Genomic DNA, 24238 nt, shown 5'->3' with positions numbered 1-24238 from the left:
CAATTTTGGGATTGCAATTGCTATTACTGTTACAATATTTTCTTAGTTTTGCTCTTTTCACTTTGTTTCACTTCATGTAAGCCTTCCCAGATTTTTCTGAAAACATTCTGCTCATCATGTCTTATAGTTCAATTGTATTCCATCACAATCATATACCATAACCTTTCCAGCTATGCCCCAATTGATGGACATCCTTCCAATTTCAAATTCTTTGACAACACAAAAAGAGCTACTATAAATATAATAAATAAATATTTTTTTTATCTCTTTGGAGTATTGTTTTTATTTCTTTTTCTCTGTAGTTGAGGACCAAAATGATCAAAATTATGAGGTCAATATCAAAGTATGGTATGTTCAAACATAGATGATTATACCAATGCCAGTTCAAAAGTCTCTACCATAGGTGGGTACAAATAGTCTATTGACTATTTGGGATAGAGATTTTCCAAATTTCAAGTTTCTTGTTTCTTTTGAACTACTACAACTGTGTTTTGCTTATAGAACAATGCCTACTTTGGTGTGGGCACCCGATACGAGGTGGTCCTATGCCATGTCTCCCATGTCTCACAATCAATGCCAATGTTCTTCATAGAAACCTTTAGAGTGATTTTCTCTGGCTTCCTCTGACCTCTATGTGAACTGTCCTTAAAATAGTTTTGGGACAAATATTTGTTTGCCATTCAAACAACATGACCAACCCATTAGAGATGCACTCTCCGCAGTAAAATATGGATACTTGGCAGTTCAACTCAAGAAAGGACCTATTAATATCTTTGGTATACAGACCTAGTGGTGGTATTGCTGAGATCAATTTACAACTCTACCAACAGTGCATTTAGTATCCCTGTTTTTGCACATCCCTTCCAACAATTAATTTTCTTTTTTTGTCATATTAGCCAATCTGATAGGTGTAAGATGGTATCAAAGTTGATTTAATTTGCATATCTCTAATCAATAGTAATTTTGAACATTTTTTCATATGACTATACCTTTGATTTCTTTTTCTGAAAACTGCTTCCTTTTTATCCTTTGACCATTTATCAACTGGGGAAATGAGTCATATTCTTATAATTTTCATTATACCTGTATCTAATATACACACAATAAATATACATATAAATAGATGTAAATATTTATGTAGATATATGTTTATAGATATTTCACTCTTTTTCTCTTTCTTTCTTTCTTTTTTTCTTTCTTTCTTTTTTCTTTCTTTCTTTCTTTCTTCCTTTCTTTCTTTCTTTCTTTCTTTCTTCTTCCTTTCTTTCTTCCTTTCTTTTTTCTTTCTTTCTTCCTTTCTTTTTTCTTCCTTCCTTCCTTCCTTCCTTCCTTCCTTCCTTCCTTCCTTCCTTCCTTCCTTCCTTCCTTCCTTCCTTCCTTCCTTCCTTCTTTCTTTCTTTCTTTCTTTCTTTCTTTCTTTCTTTCTTTCTTTCTTTCTTTCTTTCTTTCTTTCTTTCTTTCTTTCTTTCTTTCTTTCTTTCTTTCTTTCTTTCTTTCTTTCTTTCTTTCTTTCTTTCTTTCTTTCTTTCTTTCTTTCTGTTTCTCCATTTCTTCCTCCCTTCCTTCCTCTCTCCCCAACTCCCTCTCTTCTTCTCTCCCTCCTTCCCTCCCTCTCTCCCTCCTTCTCTCCTTTTTTCCTTCCCTGCCCTCCCTCTCTTCCTCCCTCCTTCCCTCCCCCTTCCTTCCCTTCCTCCCTTTTCCTTCCTTCTTCTCTCCTTCCCTTCCTCCTCCCTTCCCTCCCTTCCTTCCCCCCTCCCTCTTTTCCTTCCCCCCCTCTCTCCTTCCCTTCCTCCCCACTCTCTCCTTCCCTCCCTCTCTCTCTACTCCCCCCTCCCTCCCTCTTCCTCCCTCTCTCCTTCTTTCCTAGGAAGAAGAAAGAAAGAAAAAGGAAACTTCTCTAAGTCACTGTTGATTAAAAAATGCAAATTAAAATGACTCCATGAAATGAATTCCTATCAGATTGGCTAATATGACAGAAAAGGAAAATGACAAATCTGCCAGGGATGTGGGAAAATTGGGATATTAATTTTCTGTTGATAGTATTATGAACTGGTTCACCCATTCCAAAGAAAAATTCAGAACTATGCCCCAAAGGTGATAATGTTATGCCACAGTTTTCTTTAACTGTCCTGACTCAGTTTCCCTGTCTCAGTTACCTTAACTGTTCTGTCTCTGACCCAGTAAAACTAAGGATTATTCGCTCTCGGGTTGTAAATTAGCAAGATAAAAGAGTAGCTCTCCTGACTCTTTTATGGATTTACAATATTCCTTTAGAATATTCCAAGACCAACACATGATATCTTTACTTCTTTGTCTCTGGAATTTTTAGGTTTTTTGGCTTCCCCTCCCTGATAAAAAAACTTTCCCTCCCTTTCTCTTCTTTGTCTCCAAAAATGTATTTAAGAGGTTGTTGTTCTTCCATTCATTGCTGGAGTATGGCATCTGGCAGCTGTATGCTGGACGCTGGATTCTTTGGGTCCTCCAGCCCTGGGACCAATATGGATTCCTTGGTCCCAGTATACTTATCTCTGTCTGACTGGATAATCTGAGACGAGAGTCCTGTCCAGTCAATCTTACTCTCCCATTAATAAAATATTAAAAACTCTCTAATCTCTCTTCTGCCTCAGTTTCTCCTGGCATTACAATTTGGAGGTCCCTTCGAGATAATAGAAACTGAGAACTGGATTAGAGATTAGAGATCTCTCGGTCTCCACCTAGGCCTGAGGGGGGCTCAGGACCTGGGTCTGTTCCTTGAGAAAAGACCAGCACTCCTAGGAAAAGGAAGCAGTTCTTCAGCCTCAGTCCGGCCTACAGTGGACAACGAAATCGATTCGGCATTTGATTCGGCATTCGGGAGAGTAAGTCTGTCTGGGTATCTTTTGCGGTACCATCTGGTTCTGGTTCTGGTCTGTTCTGTTGTTGCAACCTGTGGTCTCAGAATAAATGCCGACGGGTTTACAAATTCTGAGACGGGTATTTTCTGGGACGCTGGAGAATACCCTCTGGGTATGGTATGTTTGCTTAATGTTGTAACTGTGTAGTCTGTGTCATATGTTCCATGTTCTGTGTGGTTTGTCTGTTATGTTGTTGGTTGGAAAACCAACGTTGCAACTGTGCATAGTAAATTGGAGCTCCATGTTTGTTTCTGTGTGTGTCTGTGTTAAAAGTTAGTAAGCTTGTAAGAGATAAGGATTCAGCTTCTGTGTTACAGGCTTAGAAAATATCAAGAAGTTTGAAAAATCTCTCTCTCTCTCTCTCTGTCTCTGGCTGACTGCAGCAGCCTGTGAGAAAAAGGGAGAAAAGGGAGAGAAAGGAAGAAATTAAAAAAAAAAAAAAAAAGGAAAAAAAAATAGATTGAAAGGGATTTGAAAGTTCGGAAAGTTAAAAAAATATATATAGAAGAGCAGGTGCTAACATTTAAAGGAAAGGAGATTGTTTAAGTATGTAGTCAGGGGGAAAGAGAAAGTTGGAAATGGGTGGATTTGGGAAGAAACCTGATATTGGGAAACTGATGGGTTAAATCTTGAAAAGGATTCCCATGTAGGAAATTGAGTGGGGAACCCGAGGGAAGTTCTTTTTCCTAGGGGTCAGGAGTGGGGGAAGGATGGCCACATGGAATCCTCTCCGCCCCTCACCCTCCTGAGTATGTTCCTGCCGTTTTCTTTTCTTAACTGATTACAGCCAGTGCAGCTAACTGTGATTTTTAAGAACATACTTACTTTTAGGTTAAATTGATTGAATACTTGTTTTTTGATAGATAAAAGTTTTCTTGGTTGAGGAATATGGTCATAAATGTGATCCATACTTTGGTCTGAGTATTTCTAAAAGTTTAATTGCTATGTTAAAAAAAAACCTTCTTGAATTCTTTTATGTGGAATTGGGTGTTTTGTATAAGTTTAAATTGATTGTATTGGGTCATCCTGAGGTTATTTAAAGGGCCTCTGAACATAATAGTTGTTTTTCTTTGTCCTTTTGAAAATGTTTGTTATGGACAATATGCAGTTTGGGATGTTTTTCTATGTATTGGGTATTTTAAAAGCAAACTGATTTGTATGTATAATGTTCACTCATGTAACATCTACCTAGATATGATAATTGTTCTAAGTTGTGAACTTACTGAGGTGAAATTTCTTTCTGTTATGACATTTGTTATTGGAGGTAAAATTTTTTGGGCTTAGAGTTAATTAGCTAATGCTATTTGGGAGTTTTAAAGCTCCACCCTGTGACAGTTACTGGGACAATTGATTGATAAGCTGTTAAAACTCAACTGCTTATGTTATGTTATAGTTATGTTCTTGAATTTTTCCTTCTGTAACTGATCTCTCTCTGATCAGAGCAATGGTCAATAGAACTGTTAATGCAATTCAATTATGTCATGCTTTGCTATTTTCAGTCTGGTCATATGTAGTCATTGTATCCTAAATGCTTGGGCAACTATTTCGCCTGGTCATCTGTCTGTTACTGGATATTTGTGTTTTGTTCCTTTAAGGTTTCTACATGATAAGTGGACAATTAACAGGGGTCTGTAAGACTGCAGCTGTTTGCTTGGCCTGTAAAGCAAACTCGTCTCGTCACACAGGAAACTGCTGGCCAATCCATTTTGGCCTCCTCGTATTTTGCAACAGTCTGGTGAACTGAGTCTATGAGACTGATCTAATCTTTATGTGTTAGATTTGTGTTTTTGTTCTAGATTTTGGTCAAATTACAGATATTGACTTGCTTCTGGAACCGGGATCAGCTTTGATCAGCTTTGTCACCACAGCACAAACCCACTCTGCATGGAATGAGAGCCTCCTATCACTTCATAGCCTGAAGCAGCAGTTTTAAAATGAGACCATGGACTTGACCCTGCATCGAGTGTACTTTGGACTGATATGAGGGACTTTGGGAATGGTTGATGACTGACTGTTAAACCTTGCCTGGATTATCTATTTCTATGTGTTTAAGATTTGATATGGATTTGTTAAAACTGTGTAATTATTGCTGTTATGTTTGAGGGCTTTTTAGGCCTTTTTAGGAAATGCTACTGTATTAGTCTGTTATGTATAGGGATTTTGATTTGCTCTTGGCATTTATATGGGGAATGGTCATTTGATAATTCCTTTCCGTGAGGAAAAAAAAGGGAGGTAGAGATAGAACATTGGGGAAACTGATATATTTTTTTTCAAAATACCTGAAAGAATGGGAACCCCTAGCTTCCTATTCATTTTGCCTTAGGCATCTCTGCCCCACCCCCTATCTCACTAGTTCAGATTGAATTTGGATGCTTTAGTTTTAGAATCCCTTATTTTGTTAAAATTTCCCTGGCAGACTCAGTTTTGAGATTATTTTTTTAGAAAAGTTTTAGAAATCAGACACCTGTCGTGACACTGGCAGTCTCTCTGATCTGTTTTTCCATTCCTGTAACCCCAGTTCATTAAGTATTTCAAAGGACCTTGAAGTTTGGCTTGAGACACCTAAAAAGTTTGGAGTTTGCCTGCCTTGATGGTCTAACTGTGCATAATCTGTTCAGAAATCTGTATTCTAATAGCAGTCCTGTTTCAATAGCAGTCCTGTTTCTCTGGGTGGGGACAGGTGGAGCTACTACAAGCCTCATCCTTCCCCCATGGAGAGGGCTGCCTCTCTGACTGGGCCTTGGACCCTGCTGCTTTGTAAGCAGAGACTGAGTTAAGTGCACAAATGACCACAGACCTAACTGTCCATCTCAAACTGGATTCTCTGGATGAGATGGTGCTCCAGAACTATAGAGGGCCTGACATGCTTGCAACAAGGGAGCAGCTACAGCTGTTAACTCTGGGGTTATCAGGGAGAGACTTGCTCTTGCCAATGAGTCTTTACATTTTTTCTAGTTTTATTTTTGGCTCATTTGCTTTACATAAGGTGGGACAAAGACCTCCTGGGTATCTAGAGGAAGGTGCTAAGATTCAAAGGTTTGAATATTTAGGAGAAAGAGTGTGGAATGTTATGCCACAGTTTTCTTTAACTGTCCTGACTCAGTTTCCCTGTCTCAGTTACCTTAACTGTTCTGTCTCTGACCCAGTAAAACTAAGGATTATTCGCTCTCGGGTTGTAAATTAGCAAGATAAAAGAGTAGCTCTCCTGACTCTTTTATGGATTTACAATATTCCTTTAGAATATTCCAAGACCAACACATGATATCTTTACTTCTTTGTCTCTGGAATTTTTAGGTTTTTTGGCTTCCCCTCCCTGATAAAAAAACTCTCCCTCCCTTTCTCTTCTTTGTCTCCAAAAATGTATTTAAGAGGTTGTTGTTCTTCCATTCATTGCTGGAGTATGGCATCTGGCAGCTGTATGCTGGACGCTGGATTCTTTGGGTCCTCCAGCCCTGGGACCAATATGGATTCCTTGGTCCCAGTATACTTATCTCTGTCTGACTGGATAATCTGAGACGAGAGTCCTGTCCAGTCAATCTTACTCTCCCATTAATAAAATATTAAAAACTCTCTAATCTCTCTCCTGCCTCAGTTTCTCCCGGCATTACAATAAAACTCTGCATATCCTTTGATTGAGTAAAACCTCTACTAGTTTTATATTCCAAAGAGATAAAAAATATATATAAAAGATCCTAAATGGACAAAAATATTTTGAGTAGCTCTCTGTACTAACATAGCATTAAAAATTTAGGGGCTTCCCATAATAAGGGGAATAACAGAAAAAGTTATGGCATATGGTTGTAATGGAATCTTCTTGTTCATTCATTTCAGTTATATTCAATTGTTTGTGATCCCATTTGAAGTTTTCTTGCAAAAAATACTGGTGTGATTTGCCATTTCCTTTAGGAGTTCATTTTACAGATGTAATGGAATACTATTGGGCTATATGAAATGATGAGCAAAAGGGTTTCAGAAAAACCTTAAGATTTATCTGAAGAGATGCAAAGTGAAGTGAGCAGCACCAGGTAAACATTGTATACAGTAAGAGCATATTGTAAGAATGAATGAGAAAAACTTAACTTCTCTGATTAAGACAACAATCCAACAAAATTCCAAAGAACACTCATGAAAAATGTTATTCACTATCAGAGAGAGAACTGTGAACACTTGATAGCAGATTGAAGCACACTCATTTTTAAACTTTCTTTATTTTTCTTGTTTTTTTTTTTTTTTTTGCATTTTTCTAATATATCAAATATGGAAATATGGTTTGTATGATTTCACATGTATAATTGATAGCACATTGATTCCCTTCTCCATGAATAAGTGGGGGAAGAGCAGGAAAGGAAGAATTTGAAACTTAAATTTTTCAAAAAATATGTTATAATTTTTTTACATGTAACTGAGGAATATTTGATGAAAAACCAAACAATGTAATAAATGTGCCTTCCCTCCATGATTTCTAATTTATTTTGCATGTAGTTTGCTTGTACAATATTATTTTTCCCTTCTACTCCTACCACTGTGAGACTATGAGTTCCATAAGAGGAAGGTTTGTCTTTTGCCTTTCTTCGGATCCTCAGCATTAAACATAATTCCTGGCATGTAATAGACTTGCAATAAATACTTGACTGTGTAGACCTGGATTCCTGGTCTTTAGTTCCAATTTTGTTCCTTTATTATTGTGTAATCTTGGATAAGACAGGTACGTTTTTTAGACTTCAGTTTCCATTTTCTCTAAAATCATGCTGATAATATTTTTATAATATAATATGACTTTATATTACATTATATATGATATGTATTATGATATAATAGTTTTAAAATAATATTTAAGACTACCTGGCAGGTTTGTTTTGAGGAAGTTGTTTTTTGTTGTTGTTGTTATTGTTGAGGCAATTGGGGTTAAGTGACTTGTCGAGAGTCACACAGCTAGAAAGTATTAAGTTTCTGAGGTCACATTTGAACTCAGGTCTTCCTGACTTCAGGGCTGGTGCTCTATCCACTACACCACCTAGGTGCCCTGGAAAAAAATTTTTTTTTAAAAGTAAACCTAAAGTATTATTTCTCTCTCAGTCATCCTACTGTAAGAAATTTGGGTTTTCACAGGTATGAAATTAAATTGAGAAATGAAATTAATTAGAAACCTAAAAACTGAAAAGACATCAATGCCAGAGACCATGTCCTTGAACACTGCCAGAGACCATGTCCTTGGACGCAGGAGACAAAGAGCTAAGAAGAGTAGCAAACACCCTAAATTCCTGAGATTAGATAATGTGTGTCCCAAGAAATCGGTCATCTCTGCCCAAGATCTAGATAACAGTATACTCCAGGATTTCTGCCACACCTATGGTCCGACATTCTTCTCATTGTAACCCCCCACTCAGAAATCATATTTAATTAAACCCTCTTCATTCATTAAACAGAGACATTCACCATCTTAAATCTTGAGTTGCCTCTCTGTCTCTCCGATCCTGTTCCCAAACACGGCATGTTTTACAGACTGTTGTCTTACAGAGCCTTTGCTCCTCCTCGGCTCTGGCTCCACTCGATGACCCACTGTTGCTGTCCTGCCGGACAGGACACATCAAGGAATAATTAATGGTAGAGATTAGTTATCTCACCCCAGAAGAATGTAATGCTCCTTGGGAGCAGAGACTGGCTATGTAATGAGGGGTGGAAATTCATGTCATGTAACTTCTGTAATATCCAATTAATGGGGAATCAGGGGAGGGACTTATGTTTCAGCAGGAACTTAAATGCTGCCTTTGGAATTTCAAAGGTGTGTCTACTCATCTAGGCATCCATTCTTGCAAAAATGCAAAATAAGTGTGTCAGTGGAGTTCTTCATAAGATATTTAGTTTCTTTCATTAGCTATTTATCTTGGTATAAATATATAGAGCAATAAAAATTTGGTTAGAGATTAGAAATATGTTATTTTAAATTGATCTATCTGTTATGGAAATCAATTTGAATTTTGGAAGGAAAATAACTGGCCAATTTAAAGCTACTGCCCAATGATAAATAAGTTTGCTAAAGAAGTAAATGATAGAATGAATTGTCTCATATATACCAGAATATTTATAGTAACATTCATTATAAGAAGAAAAAGGTATGCGTAGGGTAGAGAGAAGGTAGAAGATTTTGAGGTTAGGAAGGGGACCCCGAAAGTTTGGGATCATAGAGTAGTATCAGGATGTCTCAAAAGAATTCATAGGCTTGAACCTATCTCTTTAGCCAAAGGGCAAAGTTTATTATAATTGTAACACCATTACAAAGCTGGCTGAATGTCCAAAAGAAATTAGCAGAGAAACAGTCCAGCTTTCTATCATTGATGTGCTAATTCTATGGCTCATAAGTAGGAAGGAGGAGTGGTCCTTTGGTTCTCACTAACCATTATCACTATTGTCTCAAGACTTTTGTCCATGGGACTATCTTGAGGATAGAAGCTATCTGATGGTCAGTAATGAATTGAGGAGTGGTCTATTCAAAATTAGACAGATTGTTGTTCTTAGGTTGGGAGCATGGGAAGTTCCTGAGATAGACTCCAAAGTCAAGAGATTTAGGATTACTGACTTATTCTTAGAGCAGAAGCCTCTTCCCCCAAATCATATTACATCATTGTAACATATTACAAATCACAAAACCATATTACATCAAAGATTATGGACAATTGGCTTTAGAATGGTCAAAGAAATCATAATGAATAGAATATTATTGATTTTTAAGTAATTACAGACAGGAGGAATTTAGGAAAACATGGCTAGAAAAGTATGAATTAGTAAAGAAGAAAATGAACAGCATTAGGATAATATATAAAATGAGAGCTCCAGGGTCTCCTGAGGCTTCTTTTCTTGGCAGATAACATGTCATATTCTCCCTGATTCTGCTGTTTTCCTATTTATTTTATAAAAGAGAAATCCTCTGAATCTTGTAACAAATTCCTATTCACTTGCTCAAGATCAATTGGTTCTGAGGAGCATACAGGAGGCCCTCAGATCCTTGCTAATTGCTTGTCCATAAACTCTTCTCTTTCCCTAAGGGACTCCAGGCAACTAGCATATTCATTCCAAAAATACTTGTCCTTCATCTATCTTCACTTTGACATTAGCAAGCCTCCATAAATCCAAGCCCTTGAATTGTTGGAGAAAAAAAGCCAACTAATGAGTACTTATGTAGACTAACTTCAGTGATAAAATAAAGACAGCTGTAATCTCTCTAGCATCTCCGCCTAACAATGGAGTTGGGCACAGGTGTCTGTGTAGCAAAGAACATAATACCTTTAAATTAAATGGGCCCCAAAGCAACCTGAGTTCAGTAGTCCTCAAGTAAAGCCCAGTTATATGTTATGTCTTAGCTGACCATTACCCTGTTATTTAGGTGAGTGGATTTTTGAAGTTTGTCTCACAAAGGTGGCAGAATATGGGTATTCAGGGGTAACAAGACAAAGATTTAGGTAGAGAAGGATCAGTATGATTACAGTTTTGCTGCTGCTTTGACTCTTGGTGCTTTTATCTTCTGAAGATATCCTCAGGAGGTTACACCTTGATTCCATACCCAATTTCTCCATATAGGCTACCTAGGCTCATTTTTTTTTTTTTTTTTTTTTTTTTTTTAGAGGATGGGAAGAGTGAACAGAAGTAAAGAAAAGAATTGAAAAGAAGAGAGAGGCATTGAGCTAATTTAATTCAGTTATGGCCATATTACTAATTTGTGATGGAATTGTAGTAAATCTTTTTCCTCTATGGGCCTTGATTTCCATTTACAAAATAATCAGAAAGCTGGAGTTGACAGTCTCTAGTTTTTTTTCTAGTTCTGTAGCTTTTGGAATTTCTACAAAAAAAGAGTAGGAGGATGTTGACATGGGAGCTTAGGCTGAGGACTGTCAGAAGGAATAGTTCATGTGATTGGAAATGAGATATTTGGAGGCAGCAGGAAATTCATTTTTTTCATTTATTTTTATACATTTATTTTTTAGTTTTTTCAGTTATATCGAACTGAGTGACCTCTTTTTGGGGCAAGTTTCCTAATAAAGTTCCAGGTCCATTGCTCTAGCTCTAGCAAGTCAATCTTCTCTGACTTTCCAGGACTTCCTATTTCAAAGCTAATCATCATAATAGCATAAATGTTAGAAACCTCCTTTCTCTAGCAATCCTATAAGGTAGGTTGGGGTATTGCTGTTTTCAATTTCAGATACCTTAAACAACTTGTCTAAGGTCACAGAACTGTTAAAAGTGTCAGATTTGAAAACTGATCTAACCTTAAGGGCAGAGTTCTTTGTGATGAGCCAGGCTGACTATGTCTTATGTGATGGTGATAACAATGGTGACCTTTCTTGGACGAGGTAATTGGATAAAATTATTGGGAAAATATGGTGGCCCAATTTGAAGAACAGGAAGCTTAAAGAAAAGCTTTGGAGGTGTTTCTAGCTCAGCCTAGGAAACAGGGCAAGCTGAGGAAGTAGGAGCAACTGGTAGATTGGGATTAAACATTTCCTATACCTACCTTTGTAATTCTAATTTACATTTGTTGGTCTGCATTTACTAGTGGCCTGGAATAGGATGAGTGAGATTGAGAAGGTAGAATAGTGTTATTAAATCCCTAGGATTCATTATTCGATTTCTGACCTTTCCCCTTGGCAGGTCTTGGCAATTCTGTGTTTGGGTCCCAGGTCCCAAAGCCCTTCTCATGTACTCTCTGATTTACCTAAGTGCTCGGCAACTGGTCCAGGATGAGGAGGTCACCTGTAAACTCTTGGAATTTATGCCACGGATCATGTATGTTATCCTATTCAAGGTGGCTTTCAGAGAAAATAAGAAAAAGCTGCTGTGTGAACTGGTAAAGATGTGGCCTTACTCCCAACTTAAATTCCAACAGCTGATGCAAACATGTTGGTGCTGGTCTTGGACATCTTCTAAGAAGTGTCCTGAATGTCAGTGGTCTGTCATACGTAGTGAGTTAAACAGAGGTAAAATTGATGCCATCTTCTTGGGACTGATGAAATATATAAGGAAAGTACTCATGGATGGTCCACAGCAGCTCCCAAAAAGGTTTGTCCTTAAAATACCTGGGAAGTTTTACTTCATTCTGGGAAACAGATTCTGTGAATTTATTTCCGCTGTGATTTGCTAAGCATTTTTCATATGAAAGGATACTAAGGTGGGGATTCAAAGAGACGATGAATACAGTACATATTTAGATTATTTAATGCAGAGCAACCTCCACATGGGAAAAACACTATGCTAGGGAGTGGGAGTAGGTGTGGGGATGGGGGTGGGAGTGGATGTGGAGGTGGAGGGAGGATGGAAAAAATGACCACAAGCAAGAAATGTTAGAACTTTGAACACCACATTCATGAAGGTAAAATTAAGTGAACTAAATGAGCACTAAATTACAAGAAAATATTAATAAGAAATTTTAATGTAATTCCCTCAGAGTTGGGCACATTTAACATAAAGACAAGCAAAAGTAGAATTAAACAAATTTCTGGAGAAAAAAAGAGTTAAAAACTTATTGTATCATTTGAGTAGGAAAGAATACCTTCTTTTTGTTTGAAAAAAGCTTTCAGTGATGAAATAAAAGTAAAGAGGGAATATATTTTAGTGTGAATTTTGAAAAAACTCAGGTCAAAAGGAGGAAAAAGGTATTAGTCAACCAGGTTAATCAGGACAGTGTATGTGCCAGAGATAAATACAAAGAAGAAAGGAGCAGAAAGAAACATGAGAGTTAAAAAAAAATCTTCATCTTGATACTGGATTCCTCTAGAGGAAATGGGGAGCACCTGAAGACTGAGTAGGGAAGTGATGTCAAACTTACCTTTTAGGAATGTAAATTTGAAGACAATATATAAAGGTTGGATTGGAATGGGGAGATTCTGGAAGCAGGGAGACAAACTAAGAAGCTATTCAAACAATCCCATTAGTTCCTAAGCTAGGTCAAGCTATGTGACAGGAGATGGGAAAACAACAAAAGAGATGTGTTCAAAAAATCAAGACAATTGGAAACTGACTAGAGAGCATAAGGGGAAAGAGAAGGAAGGAAGAGAAGGATGAAGATGTACAGTACAAGTACAATGGCTGCCAGTCAGTTGGTATAAAGTCCCTAAGAATGACATAGCAGATACCGATTTAGCCTCAAAACCAGGAAGATCTGGGTTCAAGGCCCACCTCTAATACCAGTTACTGGGCAAGTCACTGAAGTTGTTGGAAAGGGACCCCAGTCCAAAGATGGGGGTCACAGACTGGTGTTTCCAGGTGTCTCAAAAGAATTTGCAGGCTTGAACCCATATCCAAATCAAGGGGCAAAGTTTATGTAATTGTAATGCCAATTGAAGCAGGCAAAATTCCAAATGAATTTCGTGAAGCACCTGGAGCAAGGAGACAAATTTATCCAGTTCATGCCATTGATATGCTAATTCTACATCCTAGAGGAAGATCTGAGGAGTGACCAGCAGACCTTAGGACTATTCTAGGCCAGAAGACTTTAGAATCATTGACAGACATGATTGTCAGAACAACAGTATTCTAAGGTTAGAAAGTCTCACTAATATATCTTCCCTAAAGTTTAAGTGAAGAAATATTATATTTCTAGGCCAGAGACTTTTACAATCACCAACAGATAGATTGCTAGAACAATAGTACTCCATGGTGGGGTGGGGGGAAGAGGAAGGGACCTCAAGATCACAGATTCCAAAGCCAGAAGACTTTAGGATCACTGACAGATTGTTAGAATAGAGGAACCCTAAGGTCAGAGGACCTTAAAATTATTACTGTCTCCTCTAGAGGCTATATTCTATCACAGGCATTCTCGATAGAATTTGTAAAGAGGGTGGTAAGATGGATTGGTAAAGGGAGTTTCCTATATTGAATTTATATTGAATTTCATATATTAATTATATCTTCAGTCTTATATCTTGCCCTAAGAGATACTATACTTGGCACTAGGTATAAAAATGCCAAAGAGAATTAATCTCTCCCATCAGAAAGACTACAATTTTGCAAGAGAGACAATATATATTTAAATATATACGAGGTATGAGAAATGAAGGGACATTTATTTGATTTCCATAGAAAATTAAATTGGAGAAATGAAACAAAGTAGAAAACTGAAATCCACAAGGACATCAAAGAATAATCAAGGGTGGAGATTAGTTAGTTATTTTCCCCAAAAGAAATTAAGCTCCTTGGGGGCAAGGACTGACAAAGAATATTTTGTTCTTTGTCCTTAGCCCTGCTCTGTTACTTTCCCCCTTCTAGGAGGAAGTTTGGGGCAGGGTCTGGCTATGCAATGAGGAGTGGAGATTCATTCTATAACAACATCCAATTAATGGGGAATCAGAGAAGGGACTTGTGCTTCAGGATAGGGGAAAAAAATCTGCCTTTGGAATTTCAAAGGTGAGTCTACTCACCTAGGCACCCATTCTTATAAGAATTTAAAATAAATCTTTCCTGCATTTACAAAGATTTTTTTTTCTTCATGATAGGAAGGAAGCTAACATTGGAGGGCATCAAGAAAGGCTCTACATAGAAGATCTTCTTTTCTAAGGCAGAGGAGTAGACAAATAGGTGCATTACAAAAAATAAATATCATCCCCTGCAGAAGTGAAGATTCATTCAAATGAGATCAAAGTCATGATTGTTGATAACCTCTAAGTGTGGTTGAGGCAGAATGGCAGAGTAAATTATGGGGAGCTGAATAGGCTAAGAACATCAGCATATCCCTAATACAAAGGCAGGAACAGGAGTGAGAAGAAGGATGGCCACAAGTCGGTAGATACATCTAGGATCTTGCCTAGCTGATAATTTTGAATAGAGTAAATTTCAAAGGAGCAGTGATTTCTTAGTGCTAAGAGTAGAAATATTACATCATTGAGAAGTAAGGAGTCTTCAGACTTCCACCACCAAGATGAATGTATTCAGAGTTATGAAGGGAAGACAGTCATAGTGAATACGATAGCTAGGAACAGTGAAATCTCAACTCAGTGAGAACCAGATAATTGAAGAAGCTAGAGGTAGAAATATTTAAAAAAACAAAAAAAGAGTTGTGCTCCTTATTAAAAAGGATCTTCTAGAAAACAGAATAAATGCATGCATAAGGAGTGGTGGTATATTTGGCAAGATTGTTGGAATTGAGCAAATAGATAGCTATGTTTGAGAGAAGGTTGCACTTATTGACACATGGGTGTTCAGTATCACTAAGTAGAGTAAGAGGCAGTGGAGATGTGCTAAACTCTGAGGAATGTGTGTAGACAGTTTATCAGTGGGTGAGAAAACGCTGAAGAAGACAAGTAGTTAGAAATTTCAAAGTTTGGCCCACTCATTAATTGCTGGCCTTCATGGCAAGCAGTGCAACTCTCACCTGAGAGAATTTCAGAATTGTTTGGAAGTCATAGCTTTAGGAGTTATGTCCTCAGCCAAGAAAAAAAGGATGGATAGTATTGTGGACATTAAGGGACAGCTTAAGGTAATAAGGGCTGGGCCTGGAAATCTGACACATAAATAAGCAAAATTAGAATGGTGTGTGAGTGTGTTTAGGAGGAAGGCATGAATGATTTGTCCTAGGGCAGTTTTGTTGAGAATAAGGGCTGGATCTAGGATATCACTGAAATAGAGAATTCTTGGAAAATTAACTAATTTATCATAATCAATGATAAATCTTTCCCACATTTACATAATCAATGCTTGTTGGTAACTTTTCTGCCATAAACAGTCTTGGGAAGTTGCCTAGAACACTGAAAAATTAGGTGACTTATTCAATCTGTATGTATCAGAGGTAGAACTTTAACCCAGGTCTTCCTTGAATCCTGGTTTTTGATTATGCCACAAAAACTCTCAAGGAGGATCAAATAAAGATATGCAGAACTGTGATTATTTTTCAGTTGATGTCAGACTCTGAGGCATCCATCTCCATTTACTTCCATTGTGGAGGTGGAAAAGGCTATAGTTGGGGGAGAAAAGGCTATTTGTCCAAAAGAATCCATGGAGCCAATTACTTTTGGGATAAAACAAAAAGGTCTGTTCTTGGCCAATCAACTAGTTATGACATCCTTGACTATCCAGTTGATTCTTCTATTTAATGATCTCTTAACAGGAGGAAAGGCAAGAAAAGGTGAATTTTGGACCACATTGGCCCTCTTATCATAAAGCTAATAGAACTCAACAAATAAATTGAGCCAACTTATGATATATATATATATATATTTTTTTTTTTTTTTTTTTTTTTTGTGTGTGTGTGTATGTTGGGTTTTGTTTGTTTGTTTTTCTCCTTAATTCAGGAAGCTACGACTGCTAGATATGACAGGATTATTTAATAAACATTTTCTTTGGAACTTGAGATTCGTGAAGCTGTGGGCCATCTCAAAAAGCAGAGCCAATATCCACATCTTCCCTCAACAGGCAACAGGCGACTTAGAAAGTCAAGCAAGGGACAAGGTGACAGAAGTGTCTCCAGCCACAACATTTTCAGTGGAAGCACTTGTGAATCTCCTGGTGGACCTCCATGTAGAACCTTTCTCTGAAGCATTTCTAAAAGTAGCTCTCCAGGACAATGTTAGTAGCCCTTTGCCTCTGCTCTGCCGAGATTTCTATTGTACCTATGACTTGGCTAGTAAGGCTGCAAAATTCCTGCCTCTTTTGGACCCTCTGGCACTACGTAGAATGGACCTAATTCATAGCAGTATAACCTTGGGAGATATTAGATGGCTTGTGTCGCAGATTATTAGCTTCCAAAACCTAAAGAGCTTGAAACTACCTACTTTTGCTGAAAAAAGACAATGGTGGAAAGATCCCATGTTAAAGGCCAACTTTGACTTTTTGGTTGAAAAGCTGAACCAATTGAGACACCTCAGGGAGATTGCCTTACGCGGTATCTGTCTTTCAGGTCAGCTGGAATATCTACTTGGGTAAGTGAGGCTGGGAGACAACGCTAAGCCCCATCTTCTTCAAATGTCCTTTCTTGAAATCTGCCAGGATATTGGAAGATTTTTTGGCAGCAATATCTGCTCCATTAGGCTAGGAAGAACAAGTTAAATTCCTGAATTCAGAAACATCTTATAGCCACTGTAAGGTCATTAGAGGGAAGCAGTGGAAAGAATGTCAGGATAAGAGTCACAGAAGCTGGGCTTCAATCTGAAACCAAAATTTCCTGCTCGCACGCGTGCACACACACACAAATATATATGTACAATTATGCATATTTCCATTTATCATTTCTCTGGACAGTATCTTTCTTTATGTATCCTTTATAGTTACTTTGAATATTTATGATAGATAAAATGACTTATTCACTCAAAGTCATTCTTACTATATACAATGTTCTCTTGGTTCTACTCGTTTCACTCTTATTTAGTCCAAGTCTTTCCATATTTTTCTAAAATCTATCATATCATATATAAAGATCATATCAAATATATATCATAATTTGTTCAAACATTCCCTAGTTGTTTAACACTGCAAAGAGATCTGCTGTAAATAGTTTAAAACATAGATTATTTTCCTTTTTCCCTAATCATCTTTGGAAATAGATTAATTTGTGATATTGTTGGGTCAAAGATATAGGTAGTTTAATAACTTTTGGGGATAATTCCAGATTGCTTTACATATTGATTGGATCAATTTGCAATTCCATCAACAATGAATTCAACATCCATTCTAACAGTTGTCACTTTTCCCCTTTATCATTTTAGCCAATCTGGTAGGTGTAAAATGATATCTCAAGATTATTTTAATGTATGTTTTTTACAATTGATAATGATTTAGAGCATTTGTTTATGTGAATATAAATTGTTTTGATTTCTTCATTAGAAAACTACTTTTTCAGAATCTTTGACAATTTATCGTTTGAGTAATGTCATTATGTTATTGTTGTGGTTGAGTCATATCAGTCATATTTATAGTTATTGTACAAACCCCCAACTTTGGTGTTTTCCTTACAGATACTGGAGTGATTTATTATTTCTTTCAGTAGCTTATTTTACAGGTGAGGAAACTGAGGCAAAAAGGGTCAAGTGAGTTTTAGGGAGTCACACAGATAGAAAATATCTGTTGCCATATTTGAATAGATGAACATGAGTCTTTCTGATTCCAAGCCCAATGCTCCAATGTGCCACCTCACTCAATTATGATAATAATCTCTCCAAAATCATAGCCCCCAAATTTGAGGGGGAAGACACTTCCTTGTTGTAAATGAGCATATAATGTAAAACAAATCCATAAATTGGCCATGTCCAAAACAATGTATTACTCTTCCTTTCTCAAGTCTATCATTTTTCCATAAGGCCGTACGGGTCCTATGCTTTAGCATATGTCTTCCTAAGTCCTGGCTTTTCAAAGTATTAGAGTTCTTAGTATTTCAAAGTAATTCTTTATGGTCATTTAATTATAATGTTAATTTTTCTTTTACTCTCTCTTTACATCTGTTCTCAGAATCTATCTTTTTCATAATTTGTCCAGTAATTTCCCCAGATGATAGAAACCCCCTTAATTTTCAATTCTATAAATATTTTTAAAATTCAACTGAATTATTTCCTTTTGCTTTGAATCTCTTTGGGGCATGACTAGCAACCCCACTCACTAAATCAAAGGTTATATGCAATTTAATAACTTTTCGCATATAACTCCATTTTGCTTTCCTGAAACAGGTTGACAATTCAGAACTCCACTAAGAGTATGTGGGTATGTTTCTCTGTCTATATCTCTTCCAACAATCATCATTTGTCTATTTTGTCATTTTTGCCAATCTGATAGTGTGATATAGAATAGGTGATCTTTTTATACTCCATTTTTCCTGTCTTTTCCTTGTTCAGACAACTAAGATTGGATTTTTTTTTTTTTTTTGTCCTTTTTATCCTCTCCTGACAAATTGACCTCCATATTTGGGATTAGATTTGCATATAACTAGTCTATATTTGATCCAATGCTTCCTTATATTGTTTAAATGTTTTTTCACCAAACTGTTTCTACATGTTTCATATATGTGTTCAAAAGTCCTTTGACTAGTTAAGAGGAAAGAAAAGTACAGATAATGTCAGTTCCTTATCTTCCTCACCTGTCCCCCATCCTTCACATTTGTAGAGGCTTTTTCTCTGTTGATGAAGCCATGGGACCTCTCTAATTAGCATTGCTAGGTTTGTGAGCACATGGATCAACTAGAATTTTACAGAAGACCCTTCCATTTTTCTTTCCGGCTGCTACTTTGATATTTTGATAAATCTTATCTGTGCTGCCATCGCAATCTTAGATGATTTTGCTTAAATCAGACTTGGAACATGGACTTATGAAAAGTGAGGTTAACAAGATTTTAGCAATCTGCATCAGAACCTTCTGTTTGTTTCTAGATGAGATGCAAATCCTAAATTGACTTACTTCTAATTCTTATATGGCTAGAATGACATGTCTCATGTTTCCAGGGTATTTTCTCTTAGCTCTTCCTAGGTTTCTAGGGCTGAATATTTTTCATTTCTTCACAACAATCTTCCAAAGCCTTTTTTTGTAATCCTTTTACTATACCCAGGCCTTCTTTGGTTATGATAAAAAATTCATTTTGATGGTCATTAATAGATTTTTTAAAACTATAACTTTTTAAAGCTCCAGTATTAGCAAGTTTCTTCATTAGCGCATTTTATTACTATTTATTTATTATTTATATTTATTATCTGTTATTTATGGTTCATTTATTTATTATTTATATATTATTTATTACTATTCTGTATCTATCTTGGTCAAAATGTAAATCTTCCATAAACAGGGCAAATTTGTTCTACTCAGGTAGAAATCTAGAAGTTGAAGGCATTCCATAAACATGGAAAAGGAGTGGAGATAGAAATGGACATTTCAGTTTTTATATATAAATCATGTCTTTATTTTTTATTTTATTTTCAGAGATCTAGAGTACTCCCTGGAGAGCCTTCGACTTTCTTCTTGCTCTCTAACAAGCAAAGACTTAACCTACCTGTCCCAAAGTCACCATAGCTCCCATCTCATAAAGCTGGATCTTGAAGGCAATAACATAACAGATCAACTAGACTCCTTCCTGAAACTTCTAAAGTCAGTCTCAAAGTCACTGAGGTGGCTGAATGTGTCAATGTGTAGGATCAATGACACGACTTTTATAAAATCTTTTCCTATCTATATTCCTGTGCCAGACTCTCCCATCTTGGTCTGTATGGCAACCCTCTATCTGGCTTGAATATTTTTATTTTCATGAAGCAGTGCAAGAGCAAACTGCCCAAACTGAAAGCAGTATCAGTTCTAGTCTTCCCAGAATGTGGTAAAGATCTGCTCCAGTATAATCGTTCTCCTGTACTATTGCAGTGTCCTATTGGCAATGAGGTGTTTTCCTCTATGATGAATAAAATTCTACAGTCATCAGCAATAAGAGAAGAAGCTTCCAGTGAGTTTAATTTTAGTGACAGTCCTGAGATGGGTGACTATTTTGAATTACAGTAGTGAGCTGACTAGTAGGAATGGGGTGGGGGGAAATCTCACACTCCTAAGATGATGATGATAGTTTAGTTTATCATTTTTGAGAACTATTTTAACTATAATCTTAACCAAGAAAGATACTCAAATATTCAAAATAAGAAATAAATCTCATCTAAAACCCTAACATTTTACAAAAGAGAACAATAAAGATACTAGTCACTATTCTCATAATCTTTGTGTAAAAACCTTTCATATCTTTCTAGGTTTTTAATTTATCATTTTAAATAAATATAAATTTAAAGCATTGTTTTATATGAGTATACCGTAATTTATTATTTAACTTTGTTAGCCAAAAATTGAAAACATGTCTAACATAAAGCAGCTATAGGTAGTTTTGAGATGGGTTTGTGTGTGCGCATATCTACATATACATACATGTACACACCACATGTGCATACCTATGTGGTCACATATACACATGTGTACACACATGCCCATGCATGCATACACATGTGCACATATGTATATATACATGCATAAAAAAGCTACCCACTGCAAACCCAAGGGGGCCCTGTACTCAAAGCCAAGACACAGCTGTATAAGAAGCTTGAGACAGTCCCCTTTACCTCAGGAGCAGAGCTCAACCATAAAAGTGAAAAAAGAACAATACCAAAAGAAAAGCAAAGAAGGTGAGCAAGAAACAGAAAAGAACTTTAACTATACAAAACTACTAGGGTGATAGTGAAGACCAAAACACCAACTCATAAGAGGAAAAAATATCCATAGAGGAAATCTCAGAGTGATATGAATTGTTCTTCAGTCCAAAGAAGTTTCTTAGAAGTGTTCATAAAATACTTTAAAAGGCAAATAAGAGAGGTAGAAATAAAAATGAGAAAAAAAATGAGGTATGCAAGAGAGAGTCACCAACTTGGGAAAGGAAGACAATTCCTTTCAAAAGACAGCACTATATTCATTTATTTTTCCTGTTGTTTTTTCCCTTTTGTTCTGATTTTTTTTCCCCTCCTAACATGTTTCATAAAAGCAATGTATACTAAAAACAAATAAATTAATTTTAAAAATATGGGTAGGATTAGATTGTTTATGTACTTATTACATATATGTAATACATACTACCTATATGGTACACAAGCAATCTAATATATTACATATATTTAAATATATATACACACACATACATTACAATCTATATATATTACATATATGGTACATAAGCAATCTAATCCTACTCACACCTGAATGAGAATCTCTTTCCCAACATATATAGAATGGCTAAGTTTGTGGTTAAATGTGATGATAATCATCCCTACTTTCTCCCTGGTGCTATCATGGAGAAACCATCCTATCTTTGCCATTGTCTTTGTAACTGGGATTCTGAACATCCAGCCCGTGGCCAGGAGGTGCATCTTGATCCATCTCCCCCAGTTTGGCAGGGCTGAACTGATCAGATCTGACTAAGTTAAGCAACATATGAGCCAATAACCATTCCTGAGCATTTGTTTTTTTCATTGGGGAACATTTCAACCATAAAGCTGAAAGGGAGGTTAAAGATGGCAGGTTGCCCTTTTCCTTTTTTTTTCCATCTCAGGGTTTTTCTGACATTGCCCCTGCTCCTCCCCATCCCACCCAGCTTGTCTGTCCTCTCCCCTGCATTTTATTGATTATTTCATAGGTGTTAGAAAAACTGCATATTTTCAGAAATAATGTTTGCTACAAAGAATTATATGTAAAACAATATTTTCAGCAATCTATAGTAAAAGAATATAGTTTTTGGTGATTACAGTGACCTAATCTCTAATTTCCATTGGTTCACTCTTTGAGTTTTTACTTTAACACTTCTCCCACAAAAAATTAAAGATCGACTATATGTGAAATCCAAATGAACCTGGAGTTGGGGGGCGGGGACGGAAAGCAAGGAGACAGAGATCTAGTAGCACTTAAAGAATACAGAAAATCTTTCCTAAATGACAGATTACTAAATAAAAATGAAGAATAAAAGAAATACATTCTAGATATGGGTGAAAGTTTAAGCCAGGGATGAGAAATGGAACATCATGCATGAGGATCAAGGTTTTGAAGAGATATGGAATGTTTGTATGAACTGATGTAGAGTGAAGTGTATGGTACCAGAAAAGCAATTTATCTTACAATATCAAAGTTATAAAAATAAAAACTTTTGAAAGACTCTGATTCAATAAATGATCCACTATGATTCTAATAGACTCATCTAAAACCTGCTATCAAGGGGATTATGAACCAATATGCAGAATAAAAATTTTCCTGAGACAATAGGCTAAAATGTTTTTCTGACTAGACTTTTTTTTTTTTTTAAGACATGGGCAATGATGCTAACTAGTAGAAAAATAGGATTAAAGTTGAATTAGAGTTCTATAATGCCTGAAACTGAGCAGATGCACTTGGACAGCTGGGCACTTAAGGCTAATTACTTATTGGACAATACTCTATTAGCATATGCTTGGAAAATGGCCCACCCCACTATTCTGTGTTGGCTTGATTTGTTGGTGTATACAGAGAATTGTAGGAGGGATTAGAGGGTGGAGTAAGACAAGCCAGAGTTACTTCTGGGCTGGAGAGGAAGAAGAGAGGTGTGGAGATTTCTGTGTCCATTGCTCTCACTTCGACAAAGAATAAAGACCAAGGGCTTTTTTGCTTAACCTAACTCTGGCTGATTTTAAAGTATTCAGGGTGCTGATTCTAAAGTATCCAGAGTGCTAACTCAGTCTTCACAGAGTTCTATAAGAAAAAAAAAAGTTTCAAAAATATCAGCCCTTAGAATCAGCCCTATCTGAGACTGATAGGAAAAGTGAAGGACAGATAAAAAATAGATACTTTATTGGAAAAGAAAGCTCCAACTACTGACTACTTTAGCTTCCTTTGAGTCCCCAATAAAATCCCATTTTCTGTAGGAATCTTCTCTAAGCCCTCTTAATTTTTGTCCCTTACTACTGTTAAGTATTTCTATTCTAACTTGTATATAGCTTACTTTAAATATATTTGTTTGTACATTGCCTCCCCATTAAATTCTAAGCTCCTTGATAGCAGGAACTCTTGCTTATTTTTGTAGCCCAAGCACTTAGAATAGAGCCTGAAACAGAGCAAACACTAAAAATGTTCATTGATTGAGAAAGGATCAGAAAACAGAATCATTCTATGGAGTACATGGGATGATAAATGACAACCAAAAAAACCAGGTGGAAACTGTGGACATCTTACTGTGTTTCTCTTTTTCTGCAAACGACAATGATTGAAAATTAACATCTGTGGTAGCCCAAAAAGCTCATGCAGTGGAAAAGAAAATGGTCTCAGAACGAATGGAAAGCTAGAGGGAATTGAAGCTCTCTCTTCTCCATAAATATACACATTGAATCACCAGGATGAGATTCCCCCTACTATCTCCTCTTTCTGTTATCAGTTGAAGATGAGGCCCTCAAGCTAATATAATAAAGATGACAATACTCCCTAAACTAATCTATTTATTTAGTGCTATACCAGACTCCCAAGAAATTATTTTAATGACCTAGAAAAAAATAACAACAAAATTCATATGGAAGAACAAAAGGTCAAGAATCTTAAGGGAATTAATGAAAAAAAAAATCAAATGCAGGTGGCCCAGCTGTACCTGATCTAAAACTACATTATAAAGCAGCAGTCATCAAAACCATTTGGTATTGGCTAAGAAATAGATTAGTTGATCAGTGCAATAGGTTAGGTTCACAAGACAAAATAGTCAATAACTATAGTAATCTAGTGTTTGACAAATCCAAAGATCCCAACTTTTGGGATAAGAATTCATTATTTGACAAAAACTGCTGGGAAAACTGGAAATTAATATGGCAAAATTAAGCATGGACTCAAACGTAACACCATACACCAAGATAAGATCA

General features: G+C 36.4%; 1 protein-coding gene across 1 annotated transcript; it reads left to right on the top strand.

The window, feature by feature from the left end:
• The first annotated feature begins 11566 nt into the window (after window positions 1–11566).
• Window positions 11567–20619, top strand: LOC127540101 (leucine-rich repeat-containing protein 14-like). The gene is given in 4 exon segments (XM_051964704.1): window positions 11567–11945; window positions 16169–16795; window positions 19773–19990; window positions 19993–20619. Coding segments are annotated over 4 exon segments (1554 nt in total). The 5' UTR covers window positions 11567–11583; the 3' UTR covers window positions 20340–20619.
• Window positions 20620–24238: the final 3619 nt, after the last annotated feature.

This window comes from Antechinus flavipes, chromosome 1 (genome assembly GCF_016432865.1).
Source record: "Antechinus flavipes isolate AdamAnt ecotype Samford, QLD, Australia chromosome 1, AdamAnt_v2, whole genome shotgun sequence".
NCBI lineage: Eukaryota > Metazoa > Chordata > Mammalia > Dasyuromorphia > Dasyuridae > Antechinus > Antechinus flavipes.
Note: the sequence above shows the minus strand (reverse complement) of the source record. Positions and strands in the feature narration are given on the sequence as shown.